The sequence below is a fragment of the Phocoena sinus genome, chromosome 1, assembly GCF_008692025.1.
Source record: "Phocoena sinus isolate mPhoSin1 chromosome 1, mPhoSin1.pri, whole genome shotgun sequence".
Lineage (NCBI taxonomy): Eukaryota > Metazoa > Chordata > Mammalia > Artiodactyla > Phocoenidae > Phocoena > Phocoena sinus.
This window is the reverse complement of record NC_045763.1, coordinates 50,697,472-50,721,906: the sequence shown is the minus strand read 5'-3', so window position 1 is coordinate 50,721,906 and position 24,435 is coordinate 50,697,472. Positions and strand designations below refer to the sequence as shown.

The window sequence follows — 24,435 nt, the reverse complement described above, 5'->3', positions numbered from 1 at the left end:
AGGAACTGGGAGGGAACATGTAGAAGATGCAATAAAACTCAATACCAACAAGGCAGCTTTGGAGTAGAAACAAGCATGCGCTACAGTGTCAAAAGAGCCACCTTCTGGTTCTAACTCCACCACTTCCGGATCAGGTAATCTTGCACTAATCTCATCACCTTTCTGAGCCTCAGGTTCCTGAGAGAGAGAGAACTCCTAGGTAAGGATCAAGACCGTCAATTAGTTTGAAAGTACTCTGGAACCGATAAACCTTTGTAGGAAATATGAAGGATGGAAAACTCACTCGATGCCTTACTAACTGTGTTCATGGAATCTTTCTGATGTATGAAGCATAGCATGCTCTGTGTGTCATGTAAGCACATATAAAATGACAGGATAAACAACTGAAAAGTTTGGATAAACTCAAATCCTCCTAAGAATTATGGTGGGAGTGACTTTCCAGTAGAAGCAAAGAAAATATTCTCTACAATCTACTTTATGAATCCCCTCGAAGACCTACAGAGTTCTATATTCTAACCATGGACTTTCAGCCTCAAAAGTGCAGTGTCTCCATCTCTAAAACGGAAACCTATCACAAGGAACTGGAGGAATAATTGTGACATGCATTTAAACCTGATTTGGTTAGGCAGCCACTGTCATTTCCCCAGCCTTATATGGAAATGCCTTATGACCATGCTCATCAGGCTTATCATGAGGACCCCCTCCACTCCCCAACCCCACCCCCATCTAAATCATCTCAGAGAGATGGCTGTCAGGGTCACACTACCCAGAAGGCCCCTGGGACTTGACCTGCTGACCTGAGGATTCTTTTTTATATGCTCATTAATGGAAGAAGAAAGCAGGCTAGTAAACTCACCCCAACAGCTTGGCATCAAGGGAATTTCCTCGGCTAGAGAGAAAGCACATTGCTCTGCTAAAGAATTTCCAGAGAAGGAGACTTCTGCAACTTCATTCGGTAACCTGGTCCATGTCTTGCAACTGTCAACTCGTAGCTATGGGGCAGCAAACAAATGTTTGGGGAAGGGATTGTGCATCGCTTTGTTCTGACTGTGGGAACCAGTTCAATTCTGCATGTGTTTTAAATCAGCAGGCTGTGCCTTATTGGGTGGGGAGACAGCGTTCCTCAGAAATCTTCCAAACTGAGAACTGGAGGGTCAGAGGCATACCTGGTTTTATCTTTGGCTGTATTTGGAGCAAGCGTCAAAGCCTGGGGCCTCACGGAATCCAGCTTGCAATAGAGTTCTATGTGGCTGGTACTGTATTCTTCTAAATCTTGATTTGAATGCCTTTGTCAGCTTTGGGAGTGTGCATGAGGTTATGAAATCCCCAGTTCCCTCAGGCCCATCACTCCCTGTTGCCTACACAATTCAATTATGCATTCAGTCAGTCAGCAAATACAATAAAGCCCCTTCTAAGGTCATGCTGTGCACTCTTCTGGGTATTTGGGAAACAATGGAAAGCAAAATATTTTTTTTAATTCCTTACTGTTTTGGAGGTTACGTTGTAAGGATATACAACAGCCAATAAACCGAAAAGATTATGTCGTGTATGTACAGTATACTACAAAGTGATGTCAGGGGGATCAGGAATGCCGGAGAAGGGGAAGGTAGTTGCTGAGAAAGTGAGATTTGAGGAAACACCTGAAGGACCTGAGGAGCTGACCCTGTAGAAAACTGCAGAAAAACTGTTTCAGGCAGGAGAACAGCCAGTGCAAAGGCCCTAAGGTGGGAATAACAACAAGGCTAATACAGCTTGTGTGGGGTGTATGTTACCTGCAAGGCCCCTGGAGGCCTTCAGCTTTACAAAATCTACTCTAGTGACCAGTAAAATGAACAAATCCAATCCTGGTCCATTACCTACACAGCATCCTAGCTCAGGTGTGGTACTGTCCCTTGAACATAAGGTAGAGAGATAGAGGCCAAACACTGCCATTTATGTCAGTGACACCAACATTCCTCCAAGGACAGAAACTCTGACACTGCCTCTACCTCCTTCCTCTCCATCGTCACCAGGTCCTGTTCGATCTTCCTTCCAAAGTCTCTCAGTCTTGTGCCGCCTCTTTATTCCTCGGCCAACATCCTAACACAGCCCTTCATTTATTAAAGAGACAGTATTAGGCACCTACATGTGCCACCACAGAGGACACATGCTCAACAAGAGAGACATAGCCCCAGGCCTCCCAGACCTTATGGTTCAAACAAATCTCAGCTTCCAGACCTTTATTAGAAGAAGGAAATTGCCTCCTAACTGGCATCCTTGAATTTAGTTTCTGTTCCTCCAAGCCATCCTGAATCTGTTGCTGGTCAGTCTGAAAGTCAGGATGATTCTAGAAGAGCTCCCAACTGGCCTCAGAACCAGCCACCCCAGGTATGCCCCCAACACCAATTCCAGCTTCCCTTCCTCCTCCTACTGGAAACCACCTGCTCCAGCCAGGGATGACTCTAACTTTTCCACCTAAGCGCTTCCGTCCGTAATATTCCTCCTGAACAACCACTCTTAGTGTTCTCAAGCCTCACTTTTAACCTTACATCCTTCCTCAAGCTTTCTTCATTGATTGGGGGTAGGGAGGTCCCAATGTCTTGAGCCATTCATTCTTTTTACATTTCCCGGGTCTACTATGCATTAGGACCTGGGTGAGCAAACTACAGTTCCTACCCTCCTGCAGTACAAAATCTAGTAGAAAAGACAGCTATTAATCCACAAATGGGAATTATTTTATTTTACTTCATTTATTTTGTTATGTTATTACTTGATTATAGAATGATTTTACTATGTGATATTAATGCAAAAATGAATGATTCACAAACCATGTGAAGTTCTATGAAGAAAAAGTACAAGAGATGTGAAAACACTGAGTAAAATAGGACTTAGTTGGGAGGTAACATCGGGCGAGAAACGGCTTCCTCCTTGAACAACTGCCTTTGGAACTAAGATCCAGTGCAGCACTACGCAAGGGACCTTCTGCAGTGATGGACGTGCTCTGTACCCGTGCTGTCCAGCACAGCAGCCACCAGCCACACGTGGCTGCCAAGCACTTGAAGCGCGGCTACTGCAATGGAGGAACCAAATTTTAAACTCTATTTAATTTTAACTAAATTTAAACGGTGACATGTGGCTAGTGACTGCTGTATCGGACAGTATGGATCTAAGGATGAATAGGAGTGAAATATGTCAACGGAAGGCAGGAAGAGTGTGCAGGAAGAAGAAAGAATGTGTGCAAAAGTCCGGCCAGAGGACAAGGGGAGCAGTGCATGTGTGGGATTATGACAGAAGGAGAATATGGGTGGAAGGCAGAGCTGAGAGAAGCATCATGAGATGAGCCAGGAGAGCAGGCTGAAACCAAACCACACAGCGCCTACAGGTCATGTTAAGGATTCTGAGTTCTATCCAAGCAGTAGTATGGGGCTACAGAAGAGCTGTAAGCAAAAGAGTGATCTGATCAAGTTAGCATTAACATGTATCTATCATTCCAGCTCAAGAAGGAGCACAATTGGAGAGGGGAAGTGCACAGACATAGATGAGGTCAGTTACATTCCAAGGCTAATCCAGACAAAAGAGGAAGGTATGTGGTGCTGGAGATGGAGGGAATGCAGAGATCTGGCCTGAGTTCAGGCTTATCACCCACTTCCTGGGTGACTTAGGGAAAGTCACTTAACTCTCTGGATTTCAGTATTTCTTTTCAATTTAACATGGGAGTAACAACCCCTCCCCTACCTACCTTGTATGACAATCAAATGGATAGGAATGTACTTTGTAAACCATAAAGGTTCTATAAATATAGGAGGTTGACATGATTGCTCAATCCCACACGGGTGACTCCCTCTTCTGCTCCTTCTCTCTCCAACCATTACTCACATAGCTGGTACAATTTAGAACAAAATGGTATTTCGTTGGCTTCATGGGTATTATTTTTTTCCATGCAACTGAACTATTTCATCCTTAGGGGCAGAGAACCTGTTGTAGCCCTCACTCCCATATATAATCTAGCGCTTAGCAAAGAGCATAGCACATAGTAGGTGCTCAATAAATATTCGCAGGCTAATGACACTTGACAAATACCTGCTGGCTGAATGGTACCTCCAGCTTATCTTCTTCCTAATGGAAGCTGTTACTAGACACTACCTTGCAATGTTCTTGCCTTGTTGAGGTGATTAAGATTTGCGGCTCCAAAAAGGGATATAAACCCTTAAAATCAAGGACAACATAAGCTCTAGGACTTGTGCGTTTCCATAGAAATTTTTAGATGTGTGGGTATCAACCCAATAAAGACTTGACAGTTTCAGGAGCAGTGGTGAGTAGAACAGAGAAGAGGATTTGGAGCCATCTCAGTAGAGGTCTAGGTCTGTCTCTAATACTCATTAGTTTCAGAGCCTTAATATCCTCACTTGTCAAATAGGAAGTATGGAAAACTATGTCATAGAGTTATTGCAACATTTGAACAAGATAAGGGATGTCAGAATGCTTTCTGTTTGCTTGTTTTTAGCTCTAAGTAACATTTATTCAGCAATCATTTACTGAGCATCAAATTTGTGCCAAGCAATGTGTTAGGTGCTGTGGACACAGAGATGACACTCTCCAAGAGTTTAGCTCATGGTTAAAACAAGTCACCAATTAAAACACAATCTGGTAAGGACCAGATACTGATACAGGTGAAGACATGGGCTCTGGGGCAGCAGAGAGGGACTTCTCACCCTCTTTCTTCTGAGGCTGTCAAAGGGCAGGCAGGGACTGTCAGAGGTCATCCAGGAAGGCTCCCAGGGGGAAGTAATGCTTAATCTTACTTTAAAAGGTACCCAGGAACTGGCAGGTTAAAAAAAAAGATGAGAAAAGAGCATGCCAGATAATGAAAACAACAGATATTTCACTCATTCACGCACTCAACAGACATGAATGGGGCACATTACAAGTGAGGAACTCTAAGGAAATACAGGTAAACAAGATATGACCCCTGCTCAGGGGGGCACACATTTTCCACATAAGCAGACAGCTGGGTAAAGGCACTTGTAATTCATAATGCTTAATATAACAATCAGGATAAGCTCAAAGTTCTCCATTCAGTGCTAATTTAGAAAAAAAATTCAGGTAGCTTAATACGATTTCCAAGATGTAGGCATGTGGAATAAGATGAGGCTGAAGAGAGCGACAAAAAAAGAGCAAGAGGGAGACAGCAGCAGCCCAACCCCTGACTTTGGGTGGTTACTTTACCTCTTAACAGCTCATTTCTTCCAGCTCTAAAACAGAGTTCATAATAAATTGGTGAAGCCACTATGGAGAACAGTATGGAGGTTCTTAACTACCATATGATCCAGCAATCCCACTCTTGGGCATATATCAGAGAAAAACATGGTTCGAAAGGATACATGCACCCCAATGTTCGCTGCAGCATTATTTACAATAGCCAAGACATGGAAGCAACCTACATGACCATCAACAGAGGAATGGATAAAGAAGATGTGGTACATATATACAATGGAACATTACTCAGCCATAAAAGAGAATGAAATAATGCCATTTGCAGCAACATGGAGATTATCATACTAAGTGAACTAAGCCAGACAGAGGACAAATATCATATAATATTGCTTGTACGTGGAATCTAAAAAAAAAAAAAAGGATACAAATGAACTTAGATACAAAATAGAACTAGACCTACAAACACAGAGAACAAACTTATGGATACCAAAAGGAAAAGGGTAGGGGGATAAATTAGGAGTTTGGGATTAACATATACACACTACTATATATAAAACAGATAACCAACAAGGACCTACTGTATAGCACAGGGAACTCTACTCAATATTTTTTAATAACCAATAAGACAAAAGAATCCGAAAAAAATAGTACACCTGAAAATAACACAACATTGCAAATCAACTATATTTCAGTTTTTTTTTTTTAAAAAGAGGCTGTTGTGTGGGAAAAATGAAGTGATTGGTATAAAGTGTTCAGCATGGTACCTGGAACATGATCAGTGCCCAAGAAATGTTAGCTGCCATCATCATCATCATATGGTTACTGTTGTTCTTATTGTTTTTATTAACTCGACTAAGGGGACAGCGTCTGAGGCAATGTGAGCAACTCAGGGAAAAGGAAGCAGTAAGTACAACTGCTCTCAAACTCTTGACTTCCTTAAGTCCTTGAGAAAGACAAGACAGGTCGGGATGTATTTTATGTCACCCCTTGCCCCAGACCATTGCTTCTCAAAATCTTACATGGAAAGAACCCTAACGACAAAAGGAGTGAATATTCCCATGAGGTGCCTCCCTTACTGACATTGACTTTTCAGTATTTCATCTTAGAAATTCACTCTCCTCCATAATCTACTCATTTCTGTTACTGTCATCATCATCGCCATAGGAATCATAGTGCTTACTCATTTCCAGGCACCGTTACCACATTTTATATGTATTAACTCATTTAATCCTCACAAGGACCCAATGCAGATAGGTACAGTCATCATTCCATTTTACAGATGATGAAACTCAAGCAAGACACCATAAGTAACTTGTCCAAGATGACAAGCTAATAAATGTTGAAACTGGGATGTCAATCCAGGCAGTCTGGCTCCAGAATCTGTGCTCTCTGGTGTGTTACCTCTCTAATATAAACATGCTCCCCTCCTTCAACCTCACATAGCAATATAGCTGTGAGTAGGTGTGTCATGTTTATCATATGGCTTCTGACATGCGGCCACATGGCCATACCCCATGCGAGGGGAACAGCCTAAGACCCAATAGCTTTATCCAGGTTTGCTACAGAGAGACATCCTCGCTAAGGACAAATGCCCAGAGCACTCACGTGGCTAATGGGGCTCAAGCAGATGATGAGGTGGCTGCCACCGGGAGATGATTAAAAAATCCAACATTAAACCAAGCTGTACTTAGAGCAGACCTGTTTTTAAAGTAGCTTTTCATCAGGGGATTATATTTTCTTCTTGACAATTTCCTTAATGGCAAGAAATGCTATATGTTGGAAGAACAAAGGAGACCCAAGGGCAAAGCGTAGAAGATTCTCACCAAGGCGGGGCTGGGATGGGGCGGGGGAGGGAGGAGGAAAATTAAACAGGCAGAAGAGAAGATGTGCCCCCCTTTTATTCCTATATAATAATGCTCCAGTGCCTCCCACCCCCACCTTCTCTCCCTGCCTTCTTCTCCAGGGGCACTAACATCAGCCCAGAGCTCATTAAAGTTTAAACAGACTGATCAATACGGACAGAATGGTGAATTGTCCATCTGCAAATTACCAAGCCCTTCATGAATATTTAAGGAACTAAACTAGGAACAGGGAGAAGAGAGAACCCAGGACTTTATTTTTCCCTCTGGAAAAAAACTACAAAAGCATCTGTCGTTCCTGATCACCAGGATATAAAACCAGTCAAGTGAAACTAAAAGGGAACAATTCTCAACCAGCATCACTCTTTTTCCCAAGCCAGCAAGCTGACCGCAAACCAAGGCCACTCGAGATAAATGTCTACCTGGCACAACTGAGAGATGCACTAGTCTTGCCTGACTTCCTTCCTTTCTCAGAACCCACCGTGTTCTCAGGCCACTGTGCCTTTGCACATGCAGTTCCCTCTGAACAAAATGAGGTTCCCCTCATTTGTCCACTTGGAAGGCAGGAGAGTCCAGTGACTAAGGGTGCAGCACTGGAGTCAGACTGCCTTTCCTACTTACTAACTGCATGAACTTGAGTAAGTTACCTAATCTTTCTATGCCTTTGTTTCCTCCTCAATAAAATGAGGGTACCTTACAGGGTCGTTGTGAGGATTCGACTGCATAATGCATGTTAACATGTTTTACACAGCACTGGGCACACCTGAGGGCGCAGTAGAGGTCATCTATGGTTATCAGTGACGTCTTCACATTCGGTCACATCTGACTGAATCCTCTGTCTACATGTTCTGCATCCTCCATCCTGTCTACCTGGAGCCCCTCAGTGTTGGCCCCTTCCTCAGCTCTAGCCACAGTCACTTTGCTCCCAGCACATATCACATTACATCCCAGCTGTCTGTTGGTCTCTGCCATAGACCATGAGCTCCCTAAAGGCAAAGCCTGTGTCTAAAGTTACCCCGACGTTGTCCCTGGCACCAGATGGACACACTATACACACTCAGCAGGTGGGAGCAGGAGAACACATGTGAGAACGCGAGAGTTGAGGCCATACATTTGTGACGATGCAGCACGCAACCCAGATGTCCTCGGAGGACTGCTCGTGGTGGTTGAACTGAGGCTCCCACTGGTTGATTGGCTGGTCTGCGAAAGCCAAGAGGATACCCCTCTGGTCCACCAGAGCTGCACGGACACTGCCTGTCCCCACGTCCACACCCACGTAGTAGCTCCCGAGTTCCTGATCTCCGCCGGGCATTGCCGTGCCTCCACCTGCGGGGATCAAGGGCAAAACCACGTGAAGACCAAGTGGGTCTGCAAAGCCAAGCATGGGACAACTTGAAAGTGGAAATGAAGGGATGCAGCTGATGAACTGGTAGCCACTGATTATTTATTCATCCAACAAAACATTCATTGCTGCCAGTGTGCTAACAGGCACTGAGCTAGGTAGTGGGTGAACAGACAGGCATGGCCTCAGATATGGAGTTTCTGTTCTTGGAAGGGAGTCAGATGGTGAGGATTTACGAACTGCATTAATTACTCAAGCAAAGTCCTGACACTGGGTGAAAAGTGCTATGAGGATAAATAAAGGGTTATAGAGCTGAGAATCTGGAGGCAATAGATATGCATTTTCTTCTCAGTGAATTTGAATCAAAACAAGGACAATGCCCATGGCGCTGAAAAGGAACCTCATCTGCCCAGGCGGCCATTCATTCAAAAAACTATCTACTGAGCACCTATTATGTGCCAACAAGCACTGTAAAAAGTACATACAGCCCCTCTACTCACTACGACTCTACAAGGTGAGACTATTTTTTTCTTCCAGTTTTATTGAGATATAATTGACATAGAGCACTGTATAAGTTTAAGGTGTACAGCATAATGATTTGGCTTTCATACAGTAAGAAGTGATTATCACAATAAGCTTAGTGAATATCTATCATCTCATAGAGATTTAAAAGTAAAGAAACAGAAAAACAAATTTGTGTGATGAGGTATCTTAGAATTTACTCTCTTAACTTTCATACATAAATACAGCAGTGTTCATTTTATGTATCACGTTGCACATTATATTCCTAGCATTTAGTTATCTTATAACCAGAAGTTTGTACCTTTTGACTGCCTTCATCCAATTCCCCTCTCCCCGTGAAGGTGAGTATAGTTAAAAATCTATTTTACAGGTGACTAAGATGAGATGCCAAGAGATACGTAACTTTTCTCTTAATGCTAGGTCCACACACTTAAGAACAGTAAATGCACATTGATGCATTTTATACTGATGGGCAAATAGGTCTCTGAGAAGTTAAAAGACTAAGCCAGCACCACTCAAGAGCAGCCTGGACCCGAGGTCCCACATCTGTCTCATGTCCCTTCCTGTCCTTCTTAGCAGCTTGTGATACAGGTTTGGAGAAGAGGCAAATATACTGCAGCTGTGTCAGGAAGTGACTGGGAATTGGGAAGGAGCCTCGAGGGAGACAGGATCAGGAACTTGTTAAACAATCTGTTTTCTTTACAGACCCCTTGTGAGTTACAAGGAAATCTGACCAGAGAACACTCAGGAATTCCTTGGCCTTCACTGTGGCTCTGAGTCCCTCTGGTCAGATTAGCCCCCATGACACAGACATCTCACAGAGGCTTTCATTTTCCAGATTGGCCTTTTAAAGAATAAGAACAAGCCCCCAAGATACCCATGCTGGTGAACATGCTACAACTCCCCAGGTGAGCTCGGGGCGGCCTCAGCGCCTAGAGTCTCATTTCAACCGCAGCAGCGCTCTGCACCTTTCCACTTCAAAAAGGTAATGTTTCCTCGGCAAGGTCACACCTGGGAATTCTAAAATGAAGTCAGCCAGCAGATGTTCCATTACAGCTTCCTGGCTATTTATCCCAGTCAAAAACAGCTTCATTACAAGTGATAGCTTCTGACTTGATCACGAAGATTTCCCAGAGGTGTGTGGCCCCCTTTGGTTCACAGGCAGGTGTAGAGGCCAATGGGGAAACTGTAGTTAAGAACATGTGCTACCTCCGTCTGAGCTTCAGAGAACAACTCTCAGGCTCCAGCCTAAGTGCCTTCTCATCTCCTCGCCCGTATGACCAGTGGCACCAGTTTTCAAACCATGCATTCCTTCAAGCATCCGAAAGGGATATCTTTCCTTCAAGCCATTACTCGGAAAAATTGAAATACAACAGATCAAAGCAGAGCTTCTCTGTTTGAAGCAAATATCACCCTTGCCTGGCCCTCTACCCTCCCCCCAGCAATCGCTCTGCTGGGTCCTTCCTCAGGACTCAGGATGGCTGAAAACCACTGGCTGAGGCCCTCTGCACGGCATCCCAGGCCCTCCAGGAGCTGCCATCTGCCTGCTGTCCAGCCACATCCACCTCAGTCCTGCCCATTCTCACGCCAAGCTCCAGACATCCTGAACCCCTCGCAGGACCACAGGTGTACCGCACTGCTACAGGACTGTCTCCCCTCATGCTTCTCTTCCCTTGCTACCTCCTTCCTCTCTTGTAAGCCTGCTGACTTCCATTTCAAGATCCAGCTAAACCACCACCTCTTCAGGAAAGACTGCCTTGCCTCTCTCCATGCCCTGCTGTCACCAGAGTACTGTGCCCCTACTTTCTTTGCCAACTTTTTGAAGACCACTCGACTGTGAATTTTTTGTTTCTGTGTCCGTCTCCCTTACTGGCCTGAACCTGAAGAAAGGAACTGATTGATTCCTGGATCCCCAGCTCCTACAATTTCTATATCCCCAAAACCAGTACAGTGTCTGGTACATAACTGGTTTTCAATAAATGTTTACGGAATGAACACCTAGATCAGTGAATCCACAGAAAACAAGCATGAACAGGTTCGGGCTTTAGTGCTTTAATAGTTGGATTCCTAGGTTTGTACTTATCTGCACTAGTGTTTTTCCTTGATTCTAATCTCTGTATGCTTCATCCATCCAATTAACAAATATTTATTGGATGCTTACAACTACATTTTATTAATTCGTAGACACTCATTTTTTTCACACTTAGCTTCTTCAAAATTAGTGACTCGGCAATCAATGGCATCTTACAACTGATCAGTAGCATGTTCTTTCCTTCTTAGTGGTATATGAAATAATGATGCATCTTGCAATCAATGACTGATATTCAAAGAAATGTGGATTGTGCCAGGCACCCTGCTAAGAGCTAAGGATACAGTGAAGGAAAAAATAGGACAGTGCCATGGCTCAGATCTTCCTCGGTCTCTTTATCTGCAAAGAGGAGGAAGCCTGACTGGGCTCGCTGTTCCACCTCCCCGAACTGACCACATACACATCCTCTTGCTGTACTCGGGGTTCCTTCTCTTAGCTTCCCCCTGTCACTACTTGGAAGGGCCCAGGGATGCTATTCCCCAACACTGATCCTGACAAGCCAACAACTCTCTGTCCTTGGCTAAAACTGTCCAAGATTATTCTAAACACTGGAGGGAGAAACAAGGGGAAAAACACAGGAAATGAAGAATCTATACAAACATTCTGGATTACACAGACCTGGCCAGCCATCATCCAGGCTTCTCTGTACTCCTGCCAGTGCCAGTGACAAAAGAGTTCCCCAGGGGGCTGGCCCAGCTCCTCAGGCCTGGCTCCCTCACTTTTGACTGTCTTCCTCTACAAGGAATTCCTCATCTTACCACCCACTACCCAGACATCCTGATTTACCTCCAATAAAATCCAAAGAGGCAGATTTCCACTCTGCAGCTGACTCAGGGCTTCCCCCAGCTCTGGGTTTTGGACCCATCTCTTGGCTAAACAGGAAAGAGCCCATCCTTTGGGAGAACCACCACCACCACCCCACCCCCCGCCCACACACATACACTTGTATGGACAGTGGAGCTTTGCCATTAGACATTAACTCCAGTGCTGCCTGGACCACAGCTGTATCCCAGCGTTAGCCCAGTGCCTGGCATATAGCGCAAACTCACCAAGTCTCTGAGACTCAGTGGACACCTTTAAAACCTATCTTTAGGGAAATAATAAAAGGTACAAATCTACTGTGTATCCGATGCTTTGCTAAGCAGCTTGCTTACATTCTTAATCCACTTTTTATCCTGACATCGACCCCTGAGGATAATTACTGTTATCATCCCCATTTTACTGATGAGGAAAACGAGTCCTAGACTAGTTAATAACTTGCTCCAGTATGTCATATAACTCGCAAGTGATGGAGTTGAGAGCAATCTCATTCCCTCTGGCTCCCAAATCCCTAACCATTCTCAGGATGATATACTGCCTGATACCCTCCATTTAGTAAATGCCCATTTGCCAAGGACTCTGCTAGGTATTTCTGCCTACTCTGTCTACAACTGGCTAACTCAGAACTCAGGCTGACCACCTTCAGAGACTGACCCTTCCTCAACACCAGGTGGCCTCTCTCTGGCAAACTACCCATTTCTAGACCATTTAACTGAGACATCAGTTGGGAAGAGAGTCAAACCCACGGGAACAAGGGCATCTTACCCTCCCTGCACTGTTCGCACAGACCTCCCAGTTCATGTTTTTGTAAGAAATAGATCCTAATTAAATATTTCAAGTTCACCATGTTTCCCATTACTATAGTTTTAAGTGATCTCTTTATGATTGTTTCCACACCTGGACCCTGAAAGAAGAGAAACAAAGAAGTTCAAGCCCTTAGGCAGCTTCCCTGAAACTCAACCCTGTGAGTTATAAAAACTCTGCCAGAGGAGTTTCTGCAACTCAGATTCCTTGTCTCCCCTTTCTGTGCCCTTTGTTCCTGGGTCATAGGTACTCTCGGCTGTGTCCTAGACTCCAAACTGTATTCCAGTCCCTCTTGGCCTCAAGAAATAAAGTAACTGCAAAGTGGAAAACATTATTCCCTTTTCCAATTTGTATTTTTTTAAAAGGATTAGGATCCTCCCGCATGCCTGGCACTTTTATACATTTGTTCATATCTTCTGACTGAAACCCAGTCAAGCTGGTAACCCTATCACCATCTTATACCTTGGTGGGATGGGGAAATTTGCCCTTAGTACCACAAACAGCAAACAACAGCAGCACCTGCATTTGAACCCTGGCCTCTTAAGGCAGGTTTAGGGCTCTTTCTACACACCAACCTAAAAGTGAAACCCAAATCCTTCAAAAACTTCTTCAATATCAATATCAACAACAAAGGCAGCAACAACTAGCATTTATTAAGCTCTGCTCTGCAAACCGCCCACCTGATCTTGTGATTTCACTTCACCTTTGTAACAATCCCGTGTGGTTGGCACTATGAGCCCATTTTCCAGTTTAGGAGATTGAGGTTCTCAGCAATAAAGCTATTTAACATCATAGAGCACAAAACCAGAGGAGCTGGGACTCCAGGCCAGGATGGTATGGCTCCAGAGCCCAATGGATGAATGCTGAGAGTCAGAACATTAGTTCCAATTCATTCATTTCAGTCAAAGATAAATTCTCTAAAAACAAAAACAACTAATAGGTAATATAGGTAGGCTGGTCAGACGGAGAAATAAGGACATAGATTGTGAAGGCCAAGGCAAAGAAAACCTACAGGGAGAAATTCAAGCTGGCTGCACACACGTCCCGAGCCTTACCTAACTTTTCAGTCTACAGGAGGCTCTGAAGGGCAGAAACAGCCTCCCAGCCAAGTCCCCAGCGCAGACTGGACTGGCTTTTAGCCCCTGTTCACCATCAAAAGACTGCTCTTATGATAAATATGTATGCAGTTCATTAAATAATAGCCTTTACAAATATTATTAGAAATGTGCCACAGAAAACCACAGGCTTCATGGCTGATTCTTTAACAAACATGCAAGCTGCTCAAAGGCAACGTGAGAAAAGGAAAGAGGGTCACAGACACGGGAGGCTGTTCTCTGCACAACTATCCCAGAGATTCTAAGGGGTCATGCTCAAATACCAATGCTGAAAACCAACCTTTGGGGATTGTTCTCTTGTATTTTCCTCCTTCTCTTCCCCTAAGTGACCAAAGACCAGTAACAATGTTTCCTAAGACTACAAGGCTCCAAAGTGGATGAGCTTACCTGCAGTCCTATTTCTCAGAGGGCTACTCCTCCAGGACTGACTTGGAAACAGTGTCTGCAAATACAGCGTCCCAGGGACCTGGGAGGGAGCTCAATATCCTCTCTTGACTTTGATCTTTGGTCTTGGCTGGGAGCTCGAGTACACGAGACCCACACAATTTTTTTTTAATTTAGTTATATTGCAATCAGGGGGTTGGGAGGTTTAGGAAGAAAAAGATAAGCAATGAGTACACTGGTCAACTTTAGTCTCTTTGTCAGAAGGAACTAAATACCACTTTAAACAATGCGCACATGCTCTAAGATGGAGAGAAAGTTCGGGATGGGAAGGAAAGTGCTAATCTGGCAATAATATCTGATTCTCCACTGGCTTTACCAAAAATACTCATGGGAGAAAATGTACAGCTTCTTGACAGGTACTTCTCTGAAAGTGAAAGGCTGTCTCCTGCAGCTCCAATCTCATTGTATTCTTTGAACAATGAACTAGGATTGTATAACTGAAGTGCCCAGCACAGTGCCTGATATATGGTACATGCTCAGTAAACGGCAGCAACTATTAGGACTATTAACATGTGCTAACCCTCCCTTTTCACCATCAAATCACCTCTGGACATCTGCAATTACTTAATATGCATGATCTATACCTAGGTATTCTCACCATGTCTAACAGCTCAAACTCCAGTAAACAAATGTTAAGTGCTTTTTCTGTGCCAGGACACCAGGAATAGGAAGCTGAAAAATATATCATTTCTGATTTTAAAGAGCTGACAATTTAATGTAAGAAGCTGATTTTTGAAAGTCAAATGGTGATGCCTCAAGTTATGCCTTGTTGATGTACGTCAAGCTCAATCTAATGCACCTGGTAATATTACACATGGCAGTAAGGTGGCTCCAGATTGCCATCAGAATCTCAGCTATACTCTTGAAGCCAAGCATCTTATTCCAACTCCACCTTTCTCTGCAGAATACAGAGACGTTAGCTGGTAAAAGAAGCACCAGTTTATTGTTTTCATCACTGTTCCAATCATTGGATCAGAAACCCAGTATTTTTCAGGATGTTGAGGATCTTCATGCTTTGGACTGAGCCCATTTTTAGGGACAAATACGAGGTGACTGGAGGAGGGATATGGTATTAAATCAGACAGAAGAACGGCTGGCTGTCCTTTTAAATTCAAAGACGGATTCCAACAGGCAGAAAAGGCAAAACTCCCCAAGTCCTCATGCCTGCCTCACAATGTGGCAGCCACAGGGATCAACTCTGAGGCAGTCCTGGATGGTGGCCAAAACCCACCACCCTCCAAGAGCCACACAGGCAACAGCACAACAGCTGACGCAAAGAAAACACAAACCCCAACCATGCTGAGGCCAAATGCACAGTATAGGCCCTAACAAAATCATGGATGGAAAATCTGACGCATCAAAGGACATCCCCAAACTCCAAAAACAAACATCACCTCAAAGCAAATTAAACTTTGAGTCTCCCATGTCCTCTTCCATAAAACCTTGCTTACGCTCTCTTCTCTTCAATACTTGTGAGCCAATAAAGCAGCTCCTGACTTGTCAAAATGCCTTCCAAGCCCTTTAATAGCCCTACCAAGCTATTCTCTTTGCAGAGAAAGGGAGAGGGGGGCCCACATTTATGACACCCACCCTTCCCTCATTTACAGGGGAGGACACTCAAATCCTGAGAGGAGCGATACCCGGCGGATGGTCACGACGCCTGGAGAGGAAGAAGGCTGTACTCAAATTCAGGTTTGCCTAAGCCAGAGCAGGACTCTTATCCATCCCTGAAATGGCTTGGCTTTCCTTCCCTAACCAAGCTGCTTTCATCCTGGACACACTCAGAACACAATTACAAGTCTGTTCATCCTGTGAAAACTTCTCAGACACTCAGCCATCAGAAACGCCCCTTCCATGCTCTGATTAATAACCACCACCTATGTCACTATAAATGCTACTGTGAGAAACATTAGATATTAACTGAGAATGTTCTGCCCCCCTACTTCCTTCTACCTGGAGACAAGCACAGCGTGTGTCATGCAGTAATAGGGGAATTCCTGGGCTGTGAGAGAGGGAGAAATTATTAATGTATAAAATAGTCAAATACCTTTTGAAATAAAAAGCCTCTAAAAACTCTCCGTCCCTGGAGAGTTCTAGAAGCACCATCAGCAAGCTTCTCTTGTGTGTAAAGCACTGCACCCCCTCCCAGGTCAATCATCCTCCTTGACCCAGAGCCCCATTCCCACAGACACATGCATGGAGGGGAGAAGAAAGATGGGGTCTATCTTTCACAAACCCAATTCACAGCCTGAGTTCACTAAAAGCCAAAGCCTGAATCTGACGGCCTCTTACTCTCATGCCAGGACCCTGGAAGCAGAAAAGTGGCAGAACAGACACACAGAGAGCCAGGGCTGGTGTCCTGATTCTAAATGCGAAGTTATTATAGTTTAAACCCATAAGCCAATTACAAAGCTACGCACATAACAGGGAAAATTACAGGCAAACTTAGTGATTTTTTATTGTTAAGTGGACTCTTCTTTGTAATACGTGAATTCCTACCTCTCTTGGAGTTCTGAACAATTTGTTAAATATATATGTAGTTTATCTCCCTCTTTCACTTTCTTCTCCAAGAGTCTGTTGATTTGTTGACATAATTAACTATAAAATAATATTCTACAGAACTAATCAGACTTTCAAAGCAATATCATTATCATTAGCATATTGGCCCAAATCCACAGCTTTTCTCAGAAAGTCACTCAAATAAAAACAACAGAAGAACCCACCAACCTTGATGACTGCTGTCAGATGTCGGTAAATTCAGGAAGGGCTCAGGGCAGTACAGTATTAGGTAGAGCAACAAAATCCAGTCCCTGCACCATCTTGCAAAATTCCTCCCTTGAAGACAGCGCCCAGCCTGAGGCTGGCTGAGGCCTCTGGTCTAGTCTTGTGTTTACCTGTTTATCAAGAATGGCCAGGTGGCTTCAAGGCCCAGGGTGAAAGGCCTAAAGAATGAGTTACTGGAAGATTATTGGACAGCTTGCCCCTCCAGAAACACGCCCTGTTAAAACTGCCAAGAGCTACACCGTAAGCTTAAACACCATCAGTACTGCCTCTGCCCAAAGTAAGGCCCAAGTTCTTTCTTTGGCCCACAAGGCCCTCAAAGCTACGGCTCTGCCTGTGCCTCTCACCTTACTTCCCTGCCTCCTCCCTGACTGCAACCCCTGAGGCTCCAACTCTACAAAGCTACTAGCAATCCCTCAAATGAAGGTTTGGTGCCTCTGTTCATACTGTTCTCTCCTCCTTGTGACGGAGGAAATAAAAACTTGCAGTTCATAGAAAAAGACATACAATGCATACATGTCAACCTTTAGCCTCACAAATAATGGAGGAAAATGCAAATCAAAAGAATACTGAGATATAATCGTACACCTTAAAAAATGGGCAGAAAATGAAAATGCTGGTACCCATCTTTGGCAAGAGTTTGGGGAAAAAGGCAGTTTCAGACACTTTCAGTGGGAGAATAATTGGTTCAACCTCCTTTCTGTTTTCAAAATCTACCCTTTTACCCAAGAGTTGAACTTCTAAGCATTTAAGATTGTCTCATCTAAAAGATGTATACAAAAATGTCCATTTCAACTTTCTTTTTTTTAAAGGCAAGGGCACACTCACAAAAACCCTGGAAACAAATTCAATGTTTATTTATAGGGGAATTGCTAAAACTGATACAGAAGCAGCTGTTAAAAACAATGAAAAGCTAAAGAAAATTGCTAATTATATGTTATTAAGTAAAAATGCAAGTTCTTAGACACCATAGTATGAATGCATTTGTATTAACTCTGTAAAGAGGAAAAGCAACAGTGGTTCTCAAACTGTGATCTCCAGAGGAGCAACAACAGCATCGCCAGGGAACATGTTAGAAATGCAAATTCTCAGGCTCCAGCCCAGATCTACTGATTCAGAAACTCTGGGGAGTGCGGCTCACATCTGCCAGGCTACCCTGACAGGTGCTAAAGTTTGAGAACCACTGTATTGTATAAGGACCTAACATACAAAACTTCAGGAAGAATATGCAAAAGCCTGCTTACTGCAGTGACATCTAGGGAAAAGAAATGCGGTGGAAGCTTGAAGGGCAATTTTTAACTTCCCCTCTCTGTGCTGTTTGAATTTTCACAATACGCAGCTAGTACTATAAGAAGAAGAAAGAGCCTCGTACTGCGTTGAATTCTACTTTATATGGCTTCCACCCTCTAGTCCTCATTTTTATCCCACGGGATCAGCCACCTAACCTCCTTTGGGTGAGCTATCCCTTAAAACGTTTTAAGATGACTCTCAGGACATCCTGAGTTTCCTTTCCTCTTTGCTATATACTTTTAGCTCCTATAACCCCTCCATGCCGTGGCTTTTCCTAAAATAAAGAGGGAGGAAGAAGGGGTATGGGGCACTTGGTACATTTAACAAGAATGATCTTCAGATACCCATGTTCCCACATGATGCTGTGTGGAGATGAGGGAAGCTGGGCTAGTAGCCCACCGTGAGCACACAGCAGGTCTTCTCTACCTTCCTGGAGGCCCCCTAGATGCAACACATGTTGGGACAAATCAGTAGCCCACCCAGCCCAATACCCAATCTCAGACACTAACATCAGAACAACTTGTTCAGGAAAAAAGGGAAGGGGACCTGGGGTGTCTTCACAAAGTGCCTTTGAAGGTGGGCTTTGAGGTAGCCCTCCTCAAATACCCTACTCTTCCTTTAATAGGTCCCTAGAAATTAGCGTTATCTATTAATATGTCCTGTCAATATGTACCTTCACATGAATCGCAATGTTTCTCAAACTCATATTTTGTGCCAACCCTCGTCTTGGATCAACAGATTTTGCGTGAGCATTTACTCTCTTCCAGGACTGGTACTAGTGACTTAGTAGACAGCTTTGCTGATCCTCCCAACAACTTTGGAGGGTCCACAACCCAGAGACGGGGTAACTAAGGTTCTGTGCATTTAGGTCACTTGCCCAATGTCACAGAGTCAGTAAAAACAGAGAGGGTCTTCAACCCCATGCTCTGTCCACTATGTCACATGACGATTTAAAACAGCCGACCCATAGCCACACTCTAATATCAAAGTTGGCCACATAATTCTACAATCCCAGAATTTCGTAAACTACATTGAGTTTGGTGTATATAAATCATGCTTGATTTTATAATTTGCCTTCTCAACTTTCATCCCCCATAGCTGACCAGAAACTGAGTCCTTTCTTAATCTCTTCATCCCATGGCCAGTGTAGCAGAATTCAAGATACTCAGCTCTCAGCCTGGTCTGCAACAGATTTCAGTGTAACTCAGCCCAAAATCCAGATTGCCCAAGGGACTGGCAACACATACATTTAGCCTGAATGATTTCTACTTTATTTTTCCACTCTGACTGAACCCAGCCCACACACACAGCACTGCATATGTACCTGCTGTATGAACTCTGCTTCATTTTGTCATCCATGTTGTTAAGAACTTTCTAAATAATTTAAGTTGATGAAGGGGTTATAGGACCTCCAGGGTCCTATATAAATCCCTTCCTCACAACCTCAAATAGTCCCTTTTAAAATTTTCTTCAAAAATTCCAGTTGAGGACCTCCACTTCTAGCCAAGATGGAGTAACAGGCACCATATTTACCTTCCCACCTAAAACAACTAAAATAATGAATACAGGAAACTAAGGTTCTCGGGACACTGGACATCAGGCAAAAAACTACAGTAATCTCAAAGAGATGGGGGAAAAATGAGGTATCCTAAAACTGCTCAAGCTTAATGCCTGGGACAGAGGACACAGAAGAGGAAATCCATACCAAGCCCTGCAGTTTCTCGAATTGAGGAGCCAGAGCTAGAGGTCTAAGTAGAACAAGGAGGCTAGAATTCTTGGGGCAAAGTACAAGACAGGAGAGAGATGTACAGGAGGATGTGCTCCTGAAGTATTCAGGAGAGTACCAATCACTGTATGTATGTGAGGAAACTATCTGAGCCAGAAGCACTCAAAAGGATCACAGAGAACAATCAGCGGATTTCACACAGGGCCATGAATAGTGCCTATTCAGACCAGCCAGTGTGGAAAACCTCATAATTAACAGGGTATGGGGTGGAGTACACAGAAGGGTTTTACCTCAGCAGTGAAGAAGAATTAGCCCTACTCAACAAAGCTTAAAGCAAGACTCAAAAGGATAGAACTGTTTCCAAATAACTTACTCATGCCCCAAAACAAAGCTCAAGTGTATTTATAGAAATACAAAAAATATATAGCACTGAAAAGGGTAAAATACATAATGTCTGATATTCAACCAAAAATTACCAGGCATGCAAAGAAGCAGGAAAATACTACTAAAATGAGAAACATCAATGGACACTGACCTAGAATTGACACATTTGATGGAACTAGTAGACACATATTAAAACAGCTATCATACCTGAATTTCATATGTTCAAAAAGCTAAAGGAAAGAGTGAACTTAAAAGTTCACACATGCAAGATTTCAAAAAAGACTCAAGTTGAAATTCTAGAAATGAAAACTAAAATGTTTGAGATGAAAAGTTAACTATATGAGATTAGATAACACAGAAGATTAGTAACCTTCAAGACACAGTAATAGAAGCTATCTAAAATATAACAAAGAGAAAAAAAGATTTTTCAAAAATAAACAGAGCATCAGTGAGCTGTGGAAAAATTTCAAGTGGCCTAATATATGTGTAATGGGAATACCTGAAAGAGAGAACAAAGAAGGGACCAGGAGAAATATATGAGACATAATGGACACAAATTTTCCAAATCTGATGAAAACTATAAACCCATATAATCAAGAATATCAATGAACCCCAAGCACAAGAAATATAAAGAAAACTAAACCAAGAAACATCATAATTAAATTGTTCAAAACCAATGATAAAGAGAAAAACTTAAAAGCAGTCAGGGTGGGGGGTGGCAGATTACGCAAAAAAGAAAAAAAAACTCGCGAGAATGACAATGGATTTCTTATCAGAAATAATGCAAGCTATGAGACAGTAGAGGAAGATCTTTGAAGGACTAAAAGAAAAAAACTTTATGTCTAGAATTCTTTACGCTGTGAAAAAATCTTTCAGAACTAAAGCTGAAATAAAGACTTTATCAGACATACCAAAAATGACATACCAAAATTCACCACCAGCAGAACTGCACCACAAGAAGTGGGGAAAAATAATATCACATGGAAATCTGGATCCATAAAATGCAAGGAAGAGCATAAAGGTAACTATGTGGTACATATAAAGACTTCTAAATATTTTTTGAATGTCTTAAAAAGAGTTGCTTAAAACTAAAATAATAACCATGTATTGTGGGGTTTAAAACATATATGGAAGTAAAATATACAACATGAAATAGCAGTAGCACAGAGGCTATGAGACAAGAATTAGAAATACATTGTTATATGGTTTTATATTACATATGAAGTGGTATAATACCACTTGAAAGTTGACTCTGATAAATTAATGATGTACACTATAAACCTTAAAGCAACCACTAAAATAATATCTGAAAAAAGGATATGCCTAATTAGCCAATAAAGGGGGAAAATGGAATTTTAAAAAATTAATCTAAAAGAAGACAAAAGAGATAAAAGAGACCAAGAAACAGATGGAACAAGTAGAAAAAAAAAGCAAGATGATATGTTTAAAACAAACCACATGAATTGCATTATATATAGTCTAAACACCCTAATTAAAAAGCAGAGATTGTTAGGCCTTGCTTTGTTACCCAGTCTAACTATATGCTGCCTATAAGAAGCCCACTTTAAATATAAGGAGACAAATAGGTTAAAAAGCAGAAGGAAGAAAAGATATACCATAAAAGAGCAATCAAAAGAAAGCTGAAGTTTGCTGTATTAACATAACATTAAGTAGATTTTAAAGCAAAAATATTATCAGGAATAATGATTAAGTAGCTATCAGAGCAAAACATATCATCAGAAATTATGAAATAATAGAGGGGATGATTCACCAAGATGACCTAAAAATCCTAAATATTAATGCACATAATAACAGAGCATCAGAATACATAAAGCAAAATCTGATAGAACTGCAAGGAGAAATGCATATGTCTACAATTATCATGAGAGAATTAAATATGTCACTCAATAATTGGTAGAACAGATAGACAGAAAATCAGCAAGTATATAAAACATTAAGAGTAGTCAATGAAGCTACCTAATTGACATGTAAAAAGCACTCTACCCAACAAGAGCAGACTATACATTCTTTTCAAGTGTACGCGGAACATTTACCAAGACAGACCACATTCTGAGCCATGAAACAAGTCTCAAAAAGTTAAAAGGAGTCAAGTCATACAAAGTATTCTCTGTGACTACAGCGGAATTAAAAGTCAATAATAGTTAGATATGTGGAACATCCTCAAATATTTGGAAACTGAATAACACACTTTTATATAACCATGGGTCAAAAAGACATTAAAAACAACTAGAAAGTATATTCACTGAATGAAAATAAAAACAGCAAAAGTTGTGGGATGCAGTTGAAGCAATACTTAGAAATTTACAGCATCAAATGCCTATCTTAGAAAAGTCTCAAGTAAATGACCTTAATTTCCACCTTAATAAATTAGAAAGAAATGAGTAAGAGGAAGCCAAAGTTAACAGAAGAAAGGAAATCATAAATTTTAGAGCAGAAATCAGTAAGTTAAAAAAGAAAAGGAAAACAATAAAGAAAATAAATGAAACCAAAAGCTGGTTCTTTGAGATGATCAATAATATTAATAAATTTCTGGCCAGAATGATCAAGAAAATAAAGAGAAAAGAGACAAATAACCAGTCTTAGGAATGAGGAGATGAAATTACAAAAGATTCTATAAATATTAAAATGATAATAAGGGGATATTATGAGCAACTTAGATAATATGTACAAATTCCTTGAAATACACAAACTATCAAACCTCATTCAAGGAGAAACAGATAATATGAATAGTCCTATATTATTAAATCAGTTGACTTCTCCTTCTCCCCCACAAAAAAACTCCAAGCCCAATGGTTTCACTGATGAATTCTACTAGATATTTAAGAGAAGCAATAATGGCAATTCTACACAAATTCTTACAGAAAACTGAAAAGAAGGAAATACTTGCCTGTTCATTCTATGAGGCCAGAATTATCTTGATAACAAAACTTAAAATACAAGGAAAGAAACTATATCAATACCCATCATTAACACAGATGCAAATATTCTTAAAATGTTAGCAAATAGAACAGAAGCCAACAAAATATAAAAAGGATAATATAGGTCCTGGCCACGTGGGATTTATCTCAGGAATACAAAGTTAATTTAACATTCCCCCCCAAAAAATGAATGTAATTAATCATATTAAGAGTCTTTAAAAAATGATCTCAATAGTTACAGAAAAAAGCAACTGACAAAATACCCATTCTTCATTTAAAAAAAACAAAGAAAAAACAAAAAAACCGTTTCAGCAAAGATGGAATAGAATGGAACTTCCTAAAACCCTTTCAGCAAAGATGGAATAGAATGGAACTTCCTAAACCTGATAAAGAGCTTCTACAAAAAATATACAACTAACATCATAAATCATAATGCTGAAGATATGAATGCTTTTCCCTAAGCTCAGGAACAAGGCAAGACATTTGCTCTCATCATATCTACACAACACTGCGTGGAGATTCTAGCCAGTGCACTATAACAAAAAAATAAGACATCCTCATTGAAAGGAAGAAGTAAAACTGTCTTTATTCACAGATAACATGATCACATAAAGAATCTGATGGTACCCACAAAAAAGCTATTAAAACTAATAAGTCAGTTAGCAAGATGGCAGGATACATGATCAATATACAAGTAGCAACAAACAACTGAAAGTTGAAATCTAAGAAGACAATACTGTTTACAATAGCGTCAAAAAATGTGAAATACCTAGAGATAACCTGACAAAGACCCATCTACTGAAAGCTAAAAGACACTGCTGAGAGAAATTAAGGAAGACCTAAATAAATGAACAGATATACTGTGTCCATGGGTCAGAAAACTCAATATTTAAGAAGTTAATTCTCTCCCCAAACTAATGTATAAATTAAATGAAGTTCCAATTCAAATCTCAACAGGCCTTTATTTTGAATCTGACAAAATGACTGTAAAATGGAAATGTAACAGATGCAGAATAACCAATATAACTTTTAAAAACAAAGTTGAAGGACTTATACTACCTGCTTTTAATACTTATTACAAAACTACAGTCATCAAAACTAAGTGGTACTAGCATTAAAACAGACAAA

General features: G+C 41.7%; 1 protein-coding gene across 13 annotated transcripts in view; it reads right to left on the bottom strand.

Moving 5' to 3' along the window:
- Positions 1–24,435, bottom strand: part of FGGY (FGGY carbohydrate kinase domain containing) — a 425,082-nt gene that overhangs the window by 396,544 nt on the left and 4,103 nt on the right. For 9 of the 13 annotated variants that reach the window (XR_004348564.1, XR_004348561.1, XR_004348565.1 and 6 more), the window contains exon 2: positions 8,164–8,378. The exons of 2 other annotated variants lie outside the window; for them this stretch is intronic. Coding sequence is in view for 5 of the 11 variants with exons in the window: in XM_032623526.1 (XP_032479417.1) it covers positions 8,164–8,364 (201 nt within the window). In the remaining 6 variants the exon portion in view is untranslated. Of the gene's footprint in view, positions 1–856; positions 1,028–8,163; positions 8,379–14,130; positions 14,225–24,435 lie in introns of those variants that run through there. 2 more of the 13 variants (XM_032623534.1, XM_032623599.1) reach the window with 2 other exon arrangements.